Genomic DNA, 22,099 nt, shown 5'->3' on the forward strand with positions numbered 1-22,099 from the left:
CAATTTAAAATAACTTCTAACTTTCTCAGGGGTTACCGAAAGAGTTGGAAACCACTATTGTATTTATACAAATATTTTTATGTTTACACTTTTAGTAAATAGCTTGTTGTGTTCGTGTAAGGAACACAGAGAGTTTGAGGCGGCCAAGAAACAAAAGGAAATCAGCCTTCAACATGCATTTCCTATCAGGGTTTTGCTTTGATTTTTAAACTGACAGAAGACAATAAGAGCCACGGCAGCCCGGGGTTAACAGGAAAACGTGCACGTACTGGAATGCTGCAAAAATGCCAGTGAAATGCAAGAGGTTTAAGACACGACACAAGGAGAAACACAAACAAAAGGATTTTTTGATAAAGTAAATTGACTTTATTTCATAAAGTACTACATAAAAGCATCATACAGCAGTTTCTTTTTTCAATGTTAGGAAACATAATTCATCGGTTTACCTACACACATTTCATTAGCTCACACACGCACACAAACTCTAGCATCAGTATCTCATCTGTCGAAGCTGCCACCTTTTAATTGGGCGTCCCGCTTCCCCGACAACATTTGTTAGCTGCCATCTGTCTGTCTGAGCCCCCCCCAATGCTTTCGTCTCCCCCACCTCCCCCCGAAAGTCTTTAATCAAGCTGCAACACTTCTTCTCAAGTGAGTCACCCGTCCCTTCCTCCCCTAACTTGACGACTTAGATAAGACAGACTGACCAACAGGGTTCTTATCTCTGCCCCTTATGAACAAGTGCTTACAGGATGAAAAACAAATAACCAACCAAAAAAAAAACACAGTAAGGAGCACAGTTAAATACATCATGCAGTGTCAAAAGAGCATATAAATTGCTCTCCAAAACGACCACCCACAACCCTCCCCTGCAGCTCCAGCTAACAGCAAAGTCTATGAACCTCGATCTCCAGGGGCACCAATGTGCCCATATGAGGTGCAGAGGCAGAAAAACGCCCCCACCCGTACATTCAATGGAGTTCTGCACGTCTGGAGTGCAGCTGTCGGAGGGGTTTCGGCTCTCCGAGATCTCCATCAGCTTGTGGTCTCAGGGACACCCACGGCACAGGTTCCTCAGAACCAGAATGTCATTCAAAGTACCAACGTGTAGTCACGGGACAGGGGAGGACGGTTCCTCGAGTTCCCACAAAAGCAAAGTCTGTTTGTCCCCAACATCAATTGATTTACCTTTGAGTTTATGTGAAGGATGTAACAGTTCGAGGGTCGTTGTTGACTTCATCCATCAGTTTTGTGGCCTCCTCACACCTTCGTAGCCAGAGACTGGGCCTCGGTCTTCTGTGAAGAAAGCGAGCTGGGTGGGCTGGCGTGAAGGGCTTTCTTCAAATTCAGCAGACAGAGGCATTGAGAACGGAAGCGTAGGTCAAAAAAGGCGTAGAGGAGCGGGTTGAGGCAGCTATTGACATACGCCAGGCAGGTGGCGTAGGGATGTGCCAGCAGGAGGAGGTTAAGAAAAATGCAGGAGTCTGGTGCCAGGTTCAGATAAGACAGGGCGTCCATGGTCTTCACCACATGGAAGGGCATCCAGCAGGCGGCAAATATCACTACCAGCGTGGTGATGATCTTCAGCAGGCGACGTTTGCGCTGGTCTTCCTTGCGCAGGCTGTTGAAGTGACGTGTGATGGTGCAGCCAATGAAACCGTAGAATACCATCATTGCCAGAAGGGGGATCAGAAAGCCGAGAGCTGTGGATGAGATGCTGAGGCCTGCGATCCACAGCTGCTCCTGGCCCTGTTTGGCTACCAGGCTGAAGTCCATAGCGCAGGAGGTGCGGTTGGTTTCGGAATCGTTCACCGTTGTGCGGAAGAGCAGCGTGGGTGAAGCCAACACTCCGGATAGAATCCAGATGGTGGCCAGCGATGCCTGCATGTGTCCTCTGGTACGCAGCTGCGTGCTGGTGAGGGAGTGCACGATGGCCATGTAGCGATCCAAGCTCAAACAGGTGAGGCAGAAGACGCTAGCGTACATGTTGAGCAAAACCACGTAGCTGCTGATCTTGCAGAGGGCGATGCCAAAGGGCCAGTGGTATCCCAATGCCGTGTACACGGCCCACAGGGGAAGAGTCACCACGAAGGTCAGATCGGCGAGGGCCAGGTTTCCTATGTAGACATCAGCAGCTCTCCGTTTGTTTTGGGCCCGCCAGACGGTGAATATGACCACACCGTTACCGGTGAGACCCAGGATGAAGATGAGCATGTAGAGTATGGGAATCAAGGAATATGATGGCTCCCATTCATCATAGTCACACATGGAGTTGTTGGCTCCCTCCTCCTCATAGTAGTCATCTTGACCGTAGTCACTGCTCATGTTGTCCATAGTGATCCTTTCTTTTTTCAGATGGTAAAAGAAGAAGTTAAAGTCTTTCGATTTGGTTTGCCAGAAAAATGATAACAAAGTTGCTCTAGATGTGCTCAGGTCGCAATGTCCTCTCAACTGGACAAACTGGCTTTTAAACTCTCACATCTCATCCCACCCTCTCTGTAACTCCGCCCACCGTCACCGCTGACTCCTCCCCTTACTGTTTACCAAAGTCTCCGCCTAATCTCCACAGAAAAACCTGCAGGATTACTACTCAAAAAATAACAAGTAAACAAATGTGTTTATATATAAACATAATTAAAAAGCGACGTTAGTTAAAATAAACGAAGTATTTAAATGAAATAAGACCGTTTTTATTTAATGCACTATCACTGGCAAAGGAGCAATATTTATTTTAAGCCTCGTTTACAGGAACAGTTTAACTTTACTATATATTTAATAACATCTGTTACCATATATTTGTAGAGTTTATGTACACTGAGTTTATAATATTCGCGTTGTTTTTAAATATTTTTCTTAAAGGCGTTTTTTAGTTTTACTTTATATGCTACTTCAAACTAAGCCTAAACTAATATAATTCGAATGGAAACGTGAAAATCTGTTCTCGATGTCTGTCGTGACATGTCAGGACCTGTATATTTTGTCTCATACCGATTAATAGATATTGTAATTGACGGATGTAAATGTGTGAACAGTCTTGTCTATTAGTTGGACGATTCGAGCGCTTTCATTTCCATCCCAATGCATGGAGCATTGCGCACACGGACGTGCCCAAACAAAACCTCTGTTTATCCGACAAACAGATCCAGCGACTTTAAAACATTTTGATATAAACATGTTTTTGCACGAGACTTAACGTCATCAGCTAGGCTATTAGTGTTTCCCGTTTCAAGAGTCACGCGCAGTAAAGCTAACCATATCAATACATCTGAACGGTGTTCATTTCGTTTTGTTTACCCTTGCAAACTAATTCTTTCTTTAAAATTATCCAGATAATTTAATTGATTATCATGAAATATTGCTAGTGCAAATTTAACAAACATAATAAATTAGACGGTTCAAGCATTGTACAGAATTAACATTGTGTCTCAGCTATCTATGCAAAAATAAAAGAAAACTAAAAAAGAATAAATAAATAATGAATAAATCAAGAGAAAAATTGGAAAAATAAATAATACAAGAAAATGCAAAAACGTATTATATTATAGTATAGCATATTATATATGCTATTTCCTAATATCGCGTTTTTATTAGACAAATACATACAAATACATTGACCTAAAATGATTGATTATCTTCTTGGTTTATTTTTATATACATTAATGGGTTCAATAAACCTATAAAACATTTTATTTAGCTCTTTTCTAAATGTTTACAAATGCTATAAAGTTTCAAAATAATAGTTGCTATACATTTATGCATTTTGCAGAAACTTCATCCTATCCCATATTTACGATGCATTTAACATTTTATCACTATGTGTGATCCTGGGATCGAACCCACAACCTTTTGCACTGCTAGTGCAATGCTCTAATAATGTGTTACAGTTGCTTAAAGGGATAGTTCACCCAAAAATGAAAATTCTGTCATCATTTACTCACTCTCATGTTGTTACAAACCTGTATAAATGTCTTTGATAAACACGAAGGAAGATATTTTCAGGAATGTTTGTGACTAAACCAATCATGAGCCCCATTCACTTCCATAGTAAGGAAAAAGAATACTATGGAAGTGAATGGGGCTTATGATCGCTTTGGTTACAAACATCTTTAAAAAAAATCTTTCTTCATGTGCATCAAAACAAAGACATTTATACATGTTTGTAACAACATGAGAGTGAGTAAATGATGACAGAATTTTCATTTTTGGGTGCACTATCCCTTTAATGTCTCATTGTGAGATACAGTGCAAATATAACTTAACATTATAAGTGCACAAGACCTGGACAAGCATTTAGGGAGTTAATAAAATCTGCTGTTAGATAAAGCTTGATTTAGTATAAAGTGTGAAGAGGCCACGATGTAATTAGTTTGAAATCCTGTCAATTACAAAGACAAAAGGAGCGAGGTTGATTCCAAAGAGGAAATCCTACAGTAAGATCTTACATTAAATAACACATGTTATTATCCAGAGCATTTGGTGCTGTATGATCAGACTGTATCAGACTCAAGCAGACGGGAGATTTCACTCGGCACCCGACTCCGTCTCTCAGCAATAAGGCGTCAGTGGCGCCGGTGACCTGACCCGCTCAGACACAACTATCCCTCCCTAACCCAATCCTAAACACACACACATACACACGTGTGCTGGCCAGGCCCAAGACGGGAGTCTCAGGTTTTCGGAAGTTCAAGTGTGACATCATAAAATTTGCTTTAAGATGCTGGAGTTGATTATGAGTATCTGAACTCTCTACATTGGGCGTTGCCTTAGATCTGTTTCAAATTAAATGTTTTATTAAAAACTTGAATGAATGCATGAATGTGCTGTGTTATCTCAAGCTAAATCACTACACACACACATCACAGGTGGGACTAAACTTATCTCACTTTGCTCTTAACAGGATAGATATGATAACAAAACAAATGGTTGGGACAGATATGCAAATGGATGAAGCATTGGGGGTCCGACAACTGCCATGCTGTTTATTTCTAAGCAATTAAATTTAATGCTGTCTCAAGTGACCCCTATCCAAAATAAAGTATCTTATGTCAATCTCTAAATGGCACCGAGTTGTTTAAAAGTGATGGGACTGAAATTGCTGTAAAGGTCTCTGGGCTTCATTGCCGACACATGACAGAGTTTGATGTGGTGTTTGCGTTCTTGAACCATACATGAATGGCAACCATAGTGTTAGACCACACACACACACACACATACATCCACACACAAACACAAGCACAAGCAGACAGACACACACCAATAGGAAAAGAGAGAGAGAGAGAGAGAGAAAGAGTCCGGGTGACAGACCTCTCCGAGCAGCTGGAGTCACCGCTGACTCTTTCATCCGGTGTTGCCCGACCTTGACTAAGTGATTCTTGTTTTTTAAACCGTTAGCAGATTCGACAGATTGAAGTACTGCATTGCTTTATAAGCACATATCTATATAAAGCCTCAATTGTGAGAGCCACAGAGACTAAGATGTGCAGAATGTGTGTTAGACACCTGAGAAAACACACACACATCACCTGACAGAAGTGAACAATTGTGCTTATTTACTTTTAAACAGCATTAAATCGTAATGAAGAGCAGTTGCTTACCGATCGTATAAGTGTTTGTTTTAGAGACTGCTATTGTTTCAATCTTTATTATAAAAAAATGTATTTATGAGGTGGGCCACAATTTTATGACATTTTATGAAGTATATTAATTTTTCATAAATTCTGTGTAATTAAACTTCAGAAAAATAATGCTACTAACCAACAGCACTGCATTTGATCATTTAATATGTTTTGTGTAATTCAAATTCTAAGTTTAAGATGTTTGTGTAATTTTCTTTAAGGTTCTCAAAAGTTTGAGAACCACTGGATTAATGTATTACATTGCCATAGATAGAAACATATACACTGTAAAACTTTGCTACTTATTTATTAAACTGAACATTTTATTTGCATATACAAGTCATTTCAATCTACAATTTTAAATTTCAACCAGCGAAAAACTTATTTTAATAGGTTAAAGAAAGAAACAATGCAGGACGAAAAGTTTGCATTTCTTATATATATATATATATATATAATATAATAAAACCATAAAAAATATTTAACATGGAGTGCAAGCCATAGTAAGATTTACATTGAACATGTATGCTTTTATCCAAAGTGACTTACAGTGCATTACAAGCTATACATTTTTTTATCAGTATGTGTTTCTTGTGTTTAAACCCATGATCTTTTTTACTGCAAATGCTATTCTGTACCACTGAGCTATACGAGAGATTTTTGATACTGTTAAAGAAAATATTTGTATCAAATTATTTGGAGTTATCATAGTGATTGAACCCCACTTGAAGTCTCATAGGAGCCCAACATCAAAGTAAATATATACTTGTTTTGATAAATTATAATAATTCAACTTCAGAGCCAAAGACTGTGCAAAAAAATTCGTACAAATGCACTGTATGCGCTGTTGAAAAAAAATTGTCAAAATATCTACCCCAACTTTCACTGGGGCAGTCCCCTTTAAAAGCTCCTAATATGTACCTTTAGATACAGCTATGTACATTTGGTACCAATATGCACCTTTGAGATACTAATTTGTATCTTTGAGGTACCCTCGTTGGGACCAATATGTCCCTCTGAGGTACTGAAATGAACCCTTTAGGTGCAAAGTTGTCATTTTTTAAAAGGGTACAGTGACACCAGGAGCCTCATTTATAAAATGCTGCGTAAAAAACGTCTTAAATCCTAAAAACGTGTGCACAGAAACGCGGGTATAGATGTGAAATCTGTAAATCGCAAATGATCTTGAAATTATGTGCAGCTAAATAGTTTCAAATCTCTGCATTTAAACTGTGCCTAATTAATGTCATTACCTTATTAAAAAGCACCTGTCAATGTTTAAATACTTTTCGAGCAGCAAGAATGGCTTTTTTTCCAAAACCTGCAGCAATCGAACAGGCAAAAGTGCACCCCCTGACATGGAAAAAAAGAAAGAATTTAAAAATATGGACTTTGCCGTGGATTTTTGCGTACGTACACAATCAATTCTGTGTGTACACACGCTTTATAAATTTGTCCCCTGGGTACGTATTTTGACTATTTGTTCTGACAGTGTAAGGATCATACTTTTTTCTAATGCAAAGACCAAATTTTACTGACTCTAGATTGTTTTTGATTGAAAAAAACTGCCCCCATTTCAACAACAGTATAATAGGTCAGAATGATCAAAAATGGTTGCCAAATAGAGAAAGTTTGTGGGTGTGCATTTATACTTGTATGTCTCCAGTGTCTCTGGCATGGTAAAACAGTGTGTTTGATGGGGGTCTCCAATGTGTTTGATGTGTGAGGGTCACACGCTCCATCTACGCCCCCCATGTGCAAAGTGACAACTGCGTCTCTCGGGTGTTGATATATTCTGACCAGCAACCTAAAGTGAAAACCCTTGAAAAACAACGAGAGGGCCTAATTGATTTGCCTGTTAATTCCCAATCTTAATAGTTGACTGATACCACGTACAGACATTTGTTAATGCATAATCTTTTCCTCTTCACTTGGAAAGGTGTGTCAACCTTCTGAGGCTTTTATGGCCCCCCACCCGTGCTTCATTGACTGATTTTAACAAGAGTTTCCGACTCATTGACACCAGGCCGTTGAGCATCAGGGTCGGGCCAATGAACGAGTTCACACCTTTGAGTTATCGCCCGGCTCGCTTCACCTCTTCAGTACGCTCTCCTTATGCCTGTCAGTGTATTGAAGGTGTGGATGTTTGTTTTAAATAAGTTTTAGCTACAGTGAGAGTAGTTGAAACCTGGATAGATTTGACTAAACAGGACACTTGCAGGACAGCATGGACATCTGTATGGTCTTCCTGGAGGCAAGAAAACTAATTATGTAAACATCCCAGGTTACTCCGAGCCCTTCCTGTCTCTCTTGTCCTGCCATGACCCAAAACACTGACCATTATGAGAAGACATGTATCAATTTGTGAGGAACAGGTCAACCATGAATGTTTTCTGTTTGCTGGTTTTAAGAACATTTCAGCTGGTCAAGCTAAAAGTCTAAGCCAGCAAACACTAGCTAATTATCTTAGCATAGTTTATCCAGCAGGGTTTCAAAGAGTTCCCTAATGTCCCCGGGGAACCAGAGAGGTTCATCCTTTCCTCCCGAGGGGATCTCCCCTTGCAAGCTTTCTATCGGCACCTGGTGAGAGTTTCCCCACCAGGCTCGAGGTTGAATATCTAGATAAACATTTGCCCCTCGGCTTCACGCTTTTGTATTTAATGACCTGTTGAAAACATCGGATGCTAATCAAGCAGGCGCAATGCCAACACGCTTCAGCTTCCGCTAAATGGTTTCAGACGGTCGGCACTTCTTTTCACATGTGATCTAAAAACCAGCCCGAACCAGACTACAGTCTGGCCCGATTACAAGAGCTGAAAGATAGAAAATGTACGGGCGCCCCAGTTGTTGTTAGCAATTAGCGGTTAGCAATTGGCTCTGTTTATTTAACAATCTCTTATCTCATGCCCCCAGAAATGGCTACTGTCAAAGAGCTCTCAAGTGTTCCTTTCGTCTCTGTGGCATGATTTCCTTTTTCACTGTTATATAGCATGCTATGTGCAAAAGCGACGGGGTGCATAAAAGTGCAGGATGTCAGCACTCAGTCTGTATCCTTGAGTTTTGATTGAATCATGCATTTTTTTTTTTTAATTAGACACTGAAGACATTGAAGTGTGTCCAAACGTGCGGCGCCTGATACAAGTCCACTCAGGTTTTCTATTCTCTTTTCACAGATGGGCAGGACAAACACTTTTGACAGGAAAGGCCGTCTTGAGTATATACATGTGGCGCCCTTACTGATGTAAATGGCTTGTGGGCAAATTCTAGCTGGGACATTTGACCTAAAAAAAATTACTATTGTGATGACCATTGTTTGGAAAAGGAGTGGTTGCTTGCTGATGTCAATTTTTGGCACAGATCTGGAGGTATCAGGAGGGATGTCCTCATCCATTGTTGCTAGTTTAAGGGTCCAGCTAAATATGTTATAAAAGCACAAAAATACACTTTAAATGTTGGGTTGGTTCAACCCATGGTGGCTGCTTACACCTGGTATTAAGATGCATTTTAGCCGATCAGATCACAAGTGGACGATGCTAATTTACCCGAATTAGTTGCACGAAACCATTTTAGTTTTTAGGTTAAGTTGTATTAACATTAAAACGTTAGGGGTGTTTTCCCGGATAGGGATTAGCTTATAAGCCATGACTAGGTCTAAGTTTAATTAAGAAATATAACTTACTAAAAACATTACTTGTGTGCATTTTGAGATAAAACATAGGGCACTCATGCACTGTAACAAATTGCTGTAAATTTTACAGTCTAATTGTACACTGTAAAACATTTCTGTAGAAATTACAGTATTATTGGGTGTTACTGGCAACTAGCTGCCAGTAACTTATTGTAGATTTTACATTTATGTTATGGCAACAGTTTGTTCAAAGTTAAATGAACAGGAAACATTTTCAGTCTTTATCTTCTACAGTAAGTTACTGGCAACCAGCTGCATAATTACAGCAATTTTTTTACATGATTTACAGTACACATGTAAAAGTTTACAGTCTTGCTGTAGTTTATGATTTACAGTACACTTGTAAAAAATTAACTAGTTGCCAGTAATTTACTGTAAATTTTACAATACATTTTTTACAGTGTGTATTTTAAGATATGTCAGTGCAAGTTGTTTTCAGTTTGGACAGCCCTTACATTTATTTTATTCTAGGACTAGTCTAATCCCTGTCCGGGAAACCGCCCCTTTGTGGGTGTAGCCGACAAATCAAGTTGCCATTAGTAGTCTTTCCTAAAAAGCATTAGTTCACATTATGATTTTTTTGAGGATATATGTTAATGGGGTATAAAACATTTTGAGCTGGTCCACTATCGACCACATTCAAAAGTAGTCGAAAACGCATTCAACTGGATTGCTTTTGTGGTGTAGTCATTTCTTTGCTCGCGTTTAAACGAAAGCAAAGGGTCTCGCCCACAGACCACCCCCCTTAGAAAATCAGGACAGAAGCGGTGGAAAGTAGATAAAAGTTAGGTGAAATATATAGTTAGGTGAAATATGGACAGTTGGGTTTGAACTAACCTTTCCTGCAGACTGATCTCATGGAAAGTCGTGTTATAGTCACGCAATATTTGATTAATTTATTTGTGTCCATGGCATGAAATTTAGCTTTATTTTGTGCCTTAAGCATGAATGTCTTTTTCGTGTCACTCGCACGAATTTCTATAAATAGTTTTTTGTGTCTGTTGCACGATTTTCTTTTTCGTTTTATTTTATGTATTGTTTTTGTCATTGTTTTGCCCTATTTTCTTACCATTGTCGCTTGGTGTTGAGGTTAAAATCACTTTCTGTTACATTTTTAGACATCCTAACACAAACCCCAACTCTAACCCACTTAAAAGTTTAAAAAGTGGGAAAAAAACATGTAAAAACCAATACATAAAATACATCCTACCCCAAACCCCCAAATCTAAACCCTACCCCAAGCGACAATGATTTAAAAACAGGGAAAAGAGCAAACAATACATACAATTACATGAAAAAGAAAGTCGTGCCATGGACACGAAAAACTATTTATAGAAATTTGTGCGAGTGACACGAAAAATACATTTGTGCTCAAGGCATGAAAAAAGCTGAATTTTGTGCCATGGACAGAAAAAAAATTAATAAATTTTATTGTGACTATAACACGACTTTCCGTGAGATCATGTTGTTTCCTGGGTTGTTGTAACCCATCTTTTGGGTCAAATATAGAAAATTACTGTTAATTTAAATCAGAGGTTGGGTTTAATTTAAATCAGCATTTGTTTGTGTACATAGCGCACACACAAACATTGGTTAAACAATTTTTATCAGTAGATTTTTTATACTACAATACAATTTTATTTTAAATAAATGTCACTCTAAGGTAACAGAAACATTTCAGTTTACATAAATTATTATATAATATTATATTATTATATTATTATTATTAGTAGTAGTAGTAGTAGTAGTAGTAACAATAATAATAATAGATTACTTGTAAATTTTCAATTTTCTTTCTCAATCCTATTTTCCCACCTCACACCCAAAGTATCAGGTTATATTTACTATAGATGTTGGGAGAACCCCTCCCCCCACACACCCCAAATTCAGATAAGGGGGTCATATATGTTTGTCAATTGTCAGTTCTTAAACTATTTATTTCCTTAATTTCTACATTATTATTTACACAGAATTTTTTTGGAGCTCAGCATTGTGTTTTCAATGTAAAGGACATGGGTTTGATTCCCAGGAAAAACACATATACTGATAAAACAAAATGTATAGTTTGTAATCCACCGTAATTTGTTTTTGTTAAAAGCATCTGTCAAATGAATGTAAATGTATCATTTTAATCAATGTGCTTTCTTCTGTTAACAATTTACTAACCCCTTAAGTTGTTACAGACCTGTATAAATTGCTTTTCTCTGCAGAACACCAAGGAGAATATTTTGTGCAATGTTTGCAACCAAGTTTCTGAGCACCATTGACTTTAATAGTATTTGTTTTTCCTACTATGGAAGTCAATGGTGCTCCTGTTTCCGCGTCATTACAAATACCTTTCTTTGTGTTCAACAGAGCAAAGAAATGTATACAGGTCTGTAACAACATAAGTAAATGATGAGTAAAGATGACAAAATATTCATTTTTGAGTGAACAATCCCTTTAAACTACACAGATAATCAACATGATCTCACAGAAAATTTAGTTTTTTTGTTCCTTGAGCACAAATTTCTATAAATAGTTTTTCGTGTCTATTGCACGACTTTCTCTTTTGTGTCATTTTATGTCAGCCCAGTCACACGAAATTAATGGTTACGTAATTTTTTGATTCTTTTTCGTGACACTGTCACGAATTTCTGCGTTTTTCGTGATCGTATCACTAATTTCTGTTTATATGCCATTGTCACGTATTACTCAACTGTTTTGTTCTATTTTCTTACAATTTTTGCTTCGGTTTAGGGTTAGATTTACATAAAATGACATCCTTTTCCAAACCCAACTCTAACCCTAACGCCAGGCGACAATGTTTTAAAATTTAGAAAATATAAAAAAATAAATCAGAAAAAATTTTATAAACCAAAACCTAAAGTGACATCCTAATGCAAACACCAAATCTAACGCTAAATTGAACCGAAAATGGTTTGAAAATAGGAAAAAGCAGTTGAGTAACCAATACGTGACAATGACACATAAACAGAAATTCGTGATACGATCACGAAAAACCACGGAAATTCGTGACAGTATCACAAAAAAAATAGGTACATAATTTTGTAAGACTGGGTAGTTTAAGCCAGTGGTTCTTAAACTTTTTCTGTGTGTGGCCCCCCTTGTATACGGTGTATTCCTTCGCGGCCCCCCCAAAGAAAATTTATGACAAAAACAGTTCTAAAATGTAACATTTTAAATAAACAAAACATATTAAATTATACAAAGTAGTGATGTTGGTTAGTAGGCTTATATTTTTTTGTTTAATTACACAAAATTTATGGTAAATTAATGTATTTTATAAAGTCATAAAGCTGGGGCCCCCCTGGCACCGTCTTGCGGCCCCCCTGGGGGCCCCGGACCCCAGTTTGAGAACCACTGGTTTAAGCGGCCTATTGTTTTCTCATTTTTTTCCTATTTATAAATCGTTGTCACTTGGGGTTAGATTTGGGGTTTGGATGTACATTTGGTTTCTACATGTTTTTCTTCCGCTTTTAAAACTATTCTCGTCTGGAGTTGGGGTTTTGGTTGGGACGTCTAAAAATGTAACAGAAAGTGATTCTAACCCCAACCAGAAGCCAGAATGGTAAGAAAATAGGAAAAAACAATACATAAAATGAAACAAAAAAGAAAGTCGTGCAATGGACACGAAAAACTATTTATAGAAAGTGACACAAAATAGACATTTGTTCCATGGACACAAATAAATTAATCAAATCAGAGATCAGTCTGCAGATAATCCATTAATCTTTATAGATAGAAAAACATTTAGGTATTTTAAAAATACATGTAATAAAAGCATTGTTTAACATGGTTTCCTGAGAAAGGCCCTCAAATAACTTAAGATGCTCAGTTACACATTGGCATTTCTAAAAACAACAACAAAAACAAAAGAGGCAAAAGTTTCCACCCCAGTTAGCTTGATTTAGACACTGCAGATCACAATGGCTCCCAAGACACTAACAGTATAAATCTGAGCAATGCTGCCAGTCAGGGAGTTACACAGTCACAGTGACTTATGGGATATCACAGGAAGCTGGACGCCTGGCAGGATGTGCCTTCCATTTGTGTTGGTCCACTGAGACACGAAGATGGTCGTGTTTGGTAAACCAGAGCTGTCTGTGAGCCCTCAGATTATTGATAAAGCTCTTCCTGAAGCAGTGCACGTGGAAAGAGCAAATGAGCCGAACAAAACGAAAAATAAAGAAAGCATCAAAACGCATGCAAACCACAAGATCAAACTTTGATGCTCCTATTATCATAATTAGATTATAAGACTTGGCCTGGATTGCAACATCACATTCATCCCTTGTCAATTCTGAATGAATTATACATAGTACACGTACCCGCAAACACATGCCATATATTGTTTGTATTATAAGGGTGGGGCTCGTGCAGCTGGAGCACAATAATCCATTGTGCAGGAAAAATCAGAGCTCTTGCTTGCCATATGGTTTTGTAATCAATCTATACCAAAATGTGCTCTTAAGTGGCTACCCATTGTGCACAACATCGGAGTCGACTCATCCATCCTATTCACTGTCAGGACACACACACATTGATGACATCATTGACTCATTGTTCACTTCTAGAGTCGCATGGACACTACAGGGCTTTTCATTTTCGAAACAATAACAAAAATTATGAACCTGTATGCCCAAAATATATGTGATGGTTATTTATGAAGATATTTTCCATAAAATGACAGCTTGTACCCAGATAACAAACGACTCAGGACTAGATCTGCACCGGATCTGTTCCAGAACTGCCGACCCCATTTTAGATCCAGCTCGGAGTAAACCGATGCTCTCAAATCCAAGTCAGTTCTTATATTGAAAGTCCAAGATAAAACAGATTAAAGCTAAAGACAAATTTGTTTCCTGAGGGATATGTTGACAACTCACACGGTCAGAAAAAATGGTCAAAATATACCTTCACTGGGGCAGTGCCCTTTTAAAAGCACAGCTTGCACCTAAATAGTTTATATGAGTACCTTAAATTTACATATTGCTACAACATTGCTACCATCTGTACCTTATGGTACATATTAGGACCTTAAAGGAACAGTATGTAAGAAATGTATATCAATTAATCATAAAATGGCCTTGATATGTCACTAGACATTAAGAAATCATTTTCATTTCAAATACTTATATCACTCACAACAGTGGTCTGATATTATCATTTAAAAAATGGAGTTGCAGCCCTAAACTGATGTTTATGTTGTCATTTTGTGTATTGGCCACCAGTTGTGTGATTGCAGTACCAGTTTTAGCCACACGTTTTGTGATTGCAGTACCAGTTTTGGCCACAATCCTACATACTGTTCCTTTAAGGGTACTGCCAGAGTGCCAATAAAACAGACGGATCTCATGGAAAGTCGTGTTATAGTCACAATTTTTTAATTAATTTATTTGTGTCCATGGCACCCAATTCAGCTTTTTTTTCGTGTTTTGAGCACAAATGTTTTTTTATTGATTTTCGTGTCTATTGCATGACTTTCTTTTTTGTTTCATTTTATGTATTGTTTTCTCATAGTTTTTTTCCTATTTACTTACCATTGTCGCTTGGGGTTAGAATCACTTTCTGTTACAGGCGAAAATAGTTTTAAAAGCGAAAGAAAAACATGTAGAAACCAATACATCCTAACCCAAACCCCAAATCTAACCCCATGCGACAATGATTTAAAAATATGAAAAAAAGAAAACACATAAAATGACACAAAAAAGAAAGTCGTGCTACGGACCTGAAAAACTATTTATAGAAAATTTGTGTGACACGAAAAAGACATTCGTGCTCAAGGCATGAAAAAAAGCTGAATTTCGTGCCATGGACACGAATAAATTAATAAAATCTTTTGTGACTATAGCACGACTTTTCGTGAGATCATGCTGCAAAAAAGCTGGGGTACACATGAAGCAAAACCCTCTAAATGCGTCTGACATGTTGTCTTGTAAATAAGCATTTTTTATCAGACTCTTAATGGATTTTGCCAACAAATCTGTATTTCTGAATAGCCTAAGGTGGGGGATTTAACAGATTTAAAGTGTATGTGTTGAGAACTTGTTTTTATAGGAGGTGGAGCTTAGCGGCTTTTGAGCTCTTATTTGACCATTTATTTTCTAACAATGTATTAAAAATCTTCTCTTCTTCAATCTTTCACCATTCTTTTTTTTAGATACAGTAAGAACTAAAAATGAAGTCAGAGATCTCAGATGTACTGTATCTCACAGGGAATGTTTGGAGGATGGACTCGCCCATGTCCTCCACTCACACTTCATTATGTCTGTGTGAAGGGGTTTCTTGGCTTTCTCATGTCTTGCCTTACACCTTCACTCAGTAAAACACAGCGTCTTGCTCCAACCACCGCACTGATGTGTTTGTGTATCCTGTATCTACAACCATGGTTTCCTCATGAAGGAGAAGGTTTCAGGGACGGGAAGATAGGGGACAGTGGAGACGGGGAGCAACAATGGCAGGAAGACAGTCCAGATCAAATAGTGATTAAGGCAAAAAAAACATTCCTCAAATAAACCCCAAACACACTCTTCTAACACGCTCGAATGGATGAGAAGCACACTGCTTTTTGAGGAAGAGTCATGAAGCAAAGTATGGTAAAGAAAATATAAAAAGTATTTAAAAATACAATCTAAAAGGGGATGATCACACAACATCGCTTTCAACTACAAACGTTTTACATTTTGGCCAATTATTTACACAGCAATGGCGTTTTGGGGGCCCTGAAAAAGCAAACATTTACAAATGGGTTTCCGAATGTAAGTTTTGAGAACTATTCCGTTATCATCTGTGTAAACTACAAAAACGTGAATTTATGAAAACTGTGACATCATGCACATTATGTTTTAAGACATTTTGCGTTTGTGCTTGGGGCACCTTCCAACCACCAAGGGTACTTACAATACTTTGAGATTAGCGAGAGTGTGCAGCTTCCTGGATTTTAAATATGGTTTAAATGAATGAAAACTATTTTGGCCTTAAGTTAATCCCTCTTGAGCAGTTTCCCAGACAGTGCTTAAGCCTAGTCCCAGACTAACTTAAATGTGAGTGTTGTCTTTATCAAAAACAACTCGTTCTGACATATCTTAAAATATATCAGTGCGAGTGTTGTGTTTCAAACACCAGTAGTGTTTATTTATAAATTATGCTTTTAAAAATGACTTAAATATCCTAATTTAACTAAGGCCTAGTCCTGGCATAAACTAATCCCTGTCTGAAAAACCACCCCTCTATCTATTAAAGCTGACATAACACAAGATGTTATGTTAATCTTGCTTACATATAGAGTTGTATTTCATCATTCATATGTCCAAAGAGTCTTTCATTTTGTCAGATTTATAAAAGAAAGAACAGCCTTTCCGATTTTTGGCGTAAAAGGTTGAACACTTGAAGGCTTGCGGTGGGCGGAGCTGAAGAGTTACAAGTACGCGGAGCTTTACTTTTAGATTTACAGCCGAAATAGATGGAAATTAAACTTTAAAAAAACTTTGTTTTTAAATAACCAGCCTTACATTATACATATGATCCAGATTCGGATACTTAGTCAGTAATGGACGAACAGGAACAAAAGCAGCAACGATTACACCAGGACGTCTCTATCAGGTAATTAATCCTTGCTTGTTTATCCGCTCTTTTAATAAAAAAGCAACCTAATCCAGTTTTTAAACTGCATTTGCCCGTTTTAAAAGGTGTAAATGTTGTAATTGCAGTACAAAGTGCTGTTGTTGGTGTCGTTTACATTACATGCACGTATGCGCGATTGCAAACAAAACACGTGAGATTTTGTTTGTGAGATTTTGTTACTTACGACTCCTAAATGGGGTCTTTTAAAGTTTTGACCGCTACAATAGTTGTAAAAATGTGGAAAATCTGGCGTCAAACTGAGCCTTGTTTGTAAAGCAGTCCTCTCCGAAATACAGCCAGAGAACAAACAAACTAATTCGCAATTACGTTGCTGACCGGGAAAAACGAACTGCATCCACTGTTGTCTTACAACAGGGAAAGCTAAATAAGGTTTTCTTCTCCTTACATCCAAAACAAACCTCTTTTGTCGAACTATCTTGCTAAAACAAAGTTGCCGCGTGCTGTGCAGTGATACCGGTGACTTCCACTCGACGGAGCAATGCTAATACGCGTTCTCGCTCTCACTTGGCGTGCAGGGCAGGCGTGCTTTTCTGGAGGTAAAGGCCCATAAAAGGAATATGGGGTCAATCAGTCGTAACGGATACCCCCATTTGAAAAAAACTTTCCGAAACTTGTAGGAAAAAGGAGGCGTGAGTTTGGCTCAGAAATACTCTGTTACAAGCTCAACTGCTTTTTTGACACTTTGCTTATGTTTAGCATGAGGACTACAACTCTTAAACTGTGTTAATAAGTCAGAACGCATGAAATAGCATTAAACCACCCCTTAAAAATATTAAGATTAGACAACAAAAATATGAATTCTAATGTTTCACTGCAAAAAATTACTTTATTACTTAGTATTTTTGTCTTGTTTTCAGTAGAAATATCTAAAAATTCTTAAATCAAGATGTATTTTCTTGATGAGCAAAATGACCTAAGAAAATAATACTAGTTTTTAGACAAAAATATACAATGTAAGTGAATTTGTGCTTAAAACAAGCAAAAATATCTGCCAATGGGGTGAGAAAATTTTACTTGAATTAAGTGTTTAAGATAAAATAAATCTTATTTGACAATTTTTTTCTCACCCCATTGGCAGATAATTTTGCTTGTTTTAAGGACAATTTCACTTAAATTGTATTTTATTTGTCTAAAAACTAGACTTATTTACTTAGGTCATTTTGCTCATCAAGAAAAAGCATCTTTAAGAATTTTTAGATATTTCTACTGAAAACAAGACAAAAATACTAAGTAAGAAAGTCATTTTTTGCAGTGTTCTGTTTCATTAATAGCTCAGACAAAATCATAATTGGCTCTGGACTGGGGAGCAGTGCCCCCTCTGTCCCCCCCCCAAAAAAAACTCCACCTATGTCATCAAACATGCATGTTTGGGAGGGATTGATCTGACACCACTGTCATTTGTTTGTTAAATGGAAACAAATGTTTTAAGTACATTGTTGTACATAAATGTATCCTTAAACTGAAAAACTATACAAAGATATATTTGGCTATTTAACTTAATTTATTGAACTAGCATAAGTTTGGATTTTTGAGACTATAATCATACAAGGCTTTAATTTTGTCCTCTTCCTGCATTAAATTAATTTGCTGAATTTATGATTGTCTTACACTGGTCAGATGAAAACAATCCTTCTCCAAATTCACTCCATTGGTCGAGCCAATGTTGATATGAAGCAATGCTGAAACAAAAGTATTATTTTATTCTTTAAATCATCCTAAAATTTGATTACTTATACAGTACTGTGCAAAAGTCTTAGGCCACCATGCATAGATTTGTTGTTTTTGCAATGTTATATTGATGATATATAATTGTTTCTCAGTCTCTTTAAAAGAATACATCCAGAAAATACAGGAAATGTGCATATAGTATTAAAAACTGTATTAAAATGTAAACTGATGTGTCAAGTTTTTTGGGTAAACTCCCCTTCCACTTGAGCAATAGCAGAAAACTGCAGGATCTCTTAAACCTAAATAAAATTAAATCCTCATTTTTAATTTTAAAGAAATTAATCTTTTTACTTTCTGCTCAAAAACGCTCAAGATGTGTTTAGTGCCAAGAGAGGTCACACTAAACACTGACGATGCTTAAAGAAGACATCCTGAAAATGTAAAAAATGTTCTTGTACATATTTCCTGTATTTTCTGTTTGTATCTTAATATAATAGATTAAAAAATAAATGTGGATGGAAATTAAAACTTCTAAAACAACAAGTCTGGTGGTGGTGGTGGCTTAAGACTTTTGCACAGTACTGTACAAATATTTTACCATCCATAAATACCAACTGTACCTATAAACTCATGTCATAAAATTTAGTGCAAAACATCCCATGGAGACAATCCCATTCCGTTATTTGGATAAACAAAATCATGTCTCTACCGTCCGACGCCCAAAGATGTACGTGCGAAGACGTAAACAATAAACACAGAGCACTGAGGTCAACTGTGAAAGGTTGTTGATCACGGAGTCATCCTGCATCAGAAGTAAACAGCCAAATTCCTTTTCCTGTCTTCTGTGCACAGTAAAAGCATCTGTTTGACATCTGACCCTGACCCGAAGGAACCAACATCCTGACCCACACGCGCTCCAGAAGACTACTGGAGCTTCCCATGCCAGTGTCTAGCATGTGTATCTAAAAAAATAAACACTGTAAGTCTTATACAGAAAGAGGAATGATGATGCCCTGGCTTTATTGTTATTTAAAGTGCATTAATACAGTGCATGCAGAAGAATGATGCATTTGCAACTTGTTTTTTTAACTCACACAAATTTACTTCTGTTTATCTTTGTTTTATGGATTAGAGTATTTGTCAAACATATTTATGGCATCAAAAGCATATGACACAAATCAACATCAAGATTTTAGATTTAAATGTACAGTAGTAGACAAAAGTGATGTCCAGGAAAATGTCCATCAAAATATGAGGTGTATTGAATAAAATGGGCAAAAGTCTAAATAATGGACAAAAATAATTTGGCAAAAAGGCAAACCACAGTGTATTAGAGAATCTAATGTATTTATATTTATAGACCTCCATAGTAGAAATAAAAAAATATAATGTAATTTAATTCGTACTATCAACTGTGTGCTTACCATCATTTATCAAAATATTTTCTTAGTCATTTATCATACTACCAAAATATTTTTTTCCTACTATGGAAGTCAATGGTCACTTACTGCTGTGTGTTTATCATAATTTCTCCAAATATCTTTTTTTGTGTTCATCAGTAAAAAGAAATTCATACAGGTTAAGAACAACATGAGGATGAGTAAATGATGACAGGATTTTCATTTTAAAGTGAACTATCCCTTTAAGTGCTATAATTGGGTCTCCAGTGCTTCTATAAACCTAGAATATGTTTAAAAGATCAACCCAGTAATTTAGTTTTGGTAAACCATTCTTTGCAAGCATGTAAAAAAATAGGTCATTAAAATTTGGCTACCCTTGTGATGTCAGAAGGGGATAATACTGCCCCTTAATCTGCACTATCCAACCACGGCACTGTCATTTAGTGCAGAGATCAGCTCATTTGCATTTTAAAGGACACACTCAAAACGGCACATTTTGCTCACACCTAAAGTGGCAATTTTAACATGCTATAATAAATTATCTATGGGGTATTTTGAGCTAAAACTTCACATATGTACTCTAGAGACACCAAAGTTTTATTTAACATCTTAAAAAAGTCTTGTGAAATGTCCCCTTTAAAATACCTGCTTTATAATATCATGACAACTATTCATGAAGTTTGTCACTATACAGTATGTGACCCTGGACCACAAAACCAGTTATAAATTGAGATGTATATACATCATGTTGAATAAATTGAATAAATAAGCGTTCCATTGATGTATGGTTTGTTAGGATAAGACAATATTTGGTTGAGATACAACTATTTGAAAATCTGGAATCTGATGGTGCAAAAAAAAAATCGAAAAATATGAAAATCGCAATTTAAGTAGTCCAAATAAAGTCCTCAGCAACACATATTGATGATAAATACATTTTTTGATAGATTTATGGTAGGAAATACCCTAATTAATTTTTTGCATTAAAAAATTGATTATGTTGACCCAAACAATCATAAATATATTACCCAGATGTTATAATTATAGAAGACAAGACAAGATTTGAAAGCTTTAAATCTCTGCTCATCAAAGTTATGTGCATGGGAGATAACATAGGTGGGTGATTCTCACGAAAACTTGGTTTTAAAAATGTCAAGCATGAAAATGTAAAAATTGCTTAAATTTACTTTTTCTCCCACCAGACATTGAAAAACAAAGTCTGGAGTAAATGGGAACATTAATTTAAAAACTTTTATTTATCATTTAACACTTTTTGTAACATAATTTTAAAAATTAGTCCTAAAAAATCTCATTACCGCAACAGTCAGAAAACATCAACACTGACATATTTTCAAAATGACATGACAAACCTGAAAGAACATAATTTGGAGATTCTGCACATCCATTTAAAATCAAAGTATTATGCTTCTATTAATTAAATTAACATTTAATAAGCATCTGTTGCGGTAATGATAATCAAAATGTCGTGTAAGCATTCTGACAAGACAATATTTCAAATTAACTGTAAAAAAAAATTACCTTACCTGGTAGCCATCTTGAAGTAACTGGTCCATGTGCTTGGTCACTCAAAATCAAACTTTATTAAAATTCTGTATGTGTGCTTAAACTGTTCTCAAAAAGTGTTGCGGAGGATGAGAACATCAGGCATGGACACATCATTTTCCTAATTTTTCTTCATTATTATTATACATGAATATTCAGTAAATATTTTTTCTGTCATCTAAAGTAGTCTAGCAAAACATCCATTTATTTTTTTTTCTTAATATTTTTGTGTTAATTTGATTAAATTACAACATAACGCATGTTCAAACACAGCCGGACACATTGCGGTAATGAGAATTTCAGCAGAAAATGAGATCAAATTTACAATTATAAATTCTTATGTTGAAATCACACATTGTGCAAGGTAGAACACAGTATTGTAATAATTCTGATGCTTTTTAATGTTACTATATTACACATTTTAAAGCTAAAATCATTAGTGCCATGGTGTTTCAATGGTTTCGTGAGAATCACCCAGGTACACATTACACATTATACAAAATGTCTCATTGTTTCAG

At 36.6% G+C, this 22,099-nt stretch overlaps 1 protein-coding gene across 1 annotated transcript; it reads right to left on the reverse strand.

Annotated features, from left to right (window-relative positions):
- Positions 1-343: 343 nt before the first annotated feature.
- aplnrb (apelin receptor b) lies at positions 344-2,476 on the reverse strand. The gene has a single exon (XM_055208913.2). The coding sequence runs from the start codon at positions 2,332-2,334 to the stop codon at positions 1,261-1,263; it is 1,074 nt and encodes a 357-aa protein (XP_055064888.2). The 5' UTR covers positions 2,335-2,476; the 3' UTR covers positions 344-1,260.
- Positions 2,477-22,099: the final 19,623 nt, after the last annotated feature.

This window comes from Misgurnus anguillicaudatus, chromosome 12 (assembly GCF_027580225.2).
Source record: "Misgurnus anguillicaudatus chromosome 12, ASM2758022v2, whole genome shotgun sequence".
NCBI classification, from domain to species: domain Eukaryota; kingdom Metazoa; phylum Chordata; class Actinopteri; order Cypriniformes; family Cobitidae; genus Misgurnus; species Misgurnus anguillicaudatus.

What these genes read in the sequence shown, in the direction of transcription:
- aplnrb (XM_055208913.2), bottom strand. Translation starts at nt 2,334, where the DNA reads ATGGACAACATGAGCAGTGACTACGGTCAAGATGACTACTATGAGGAG.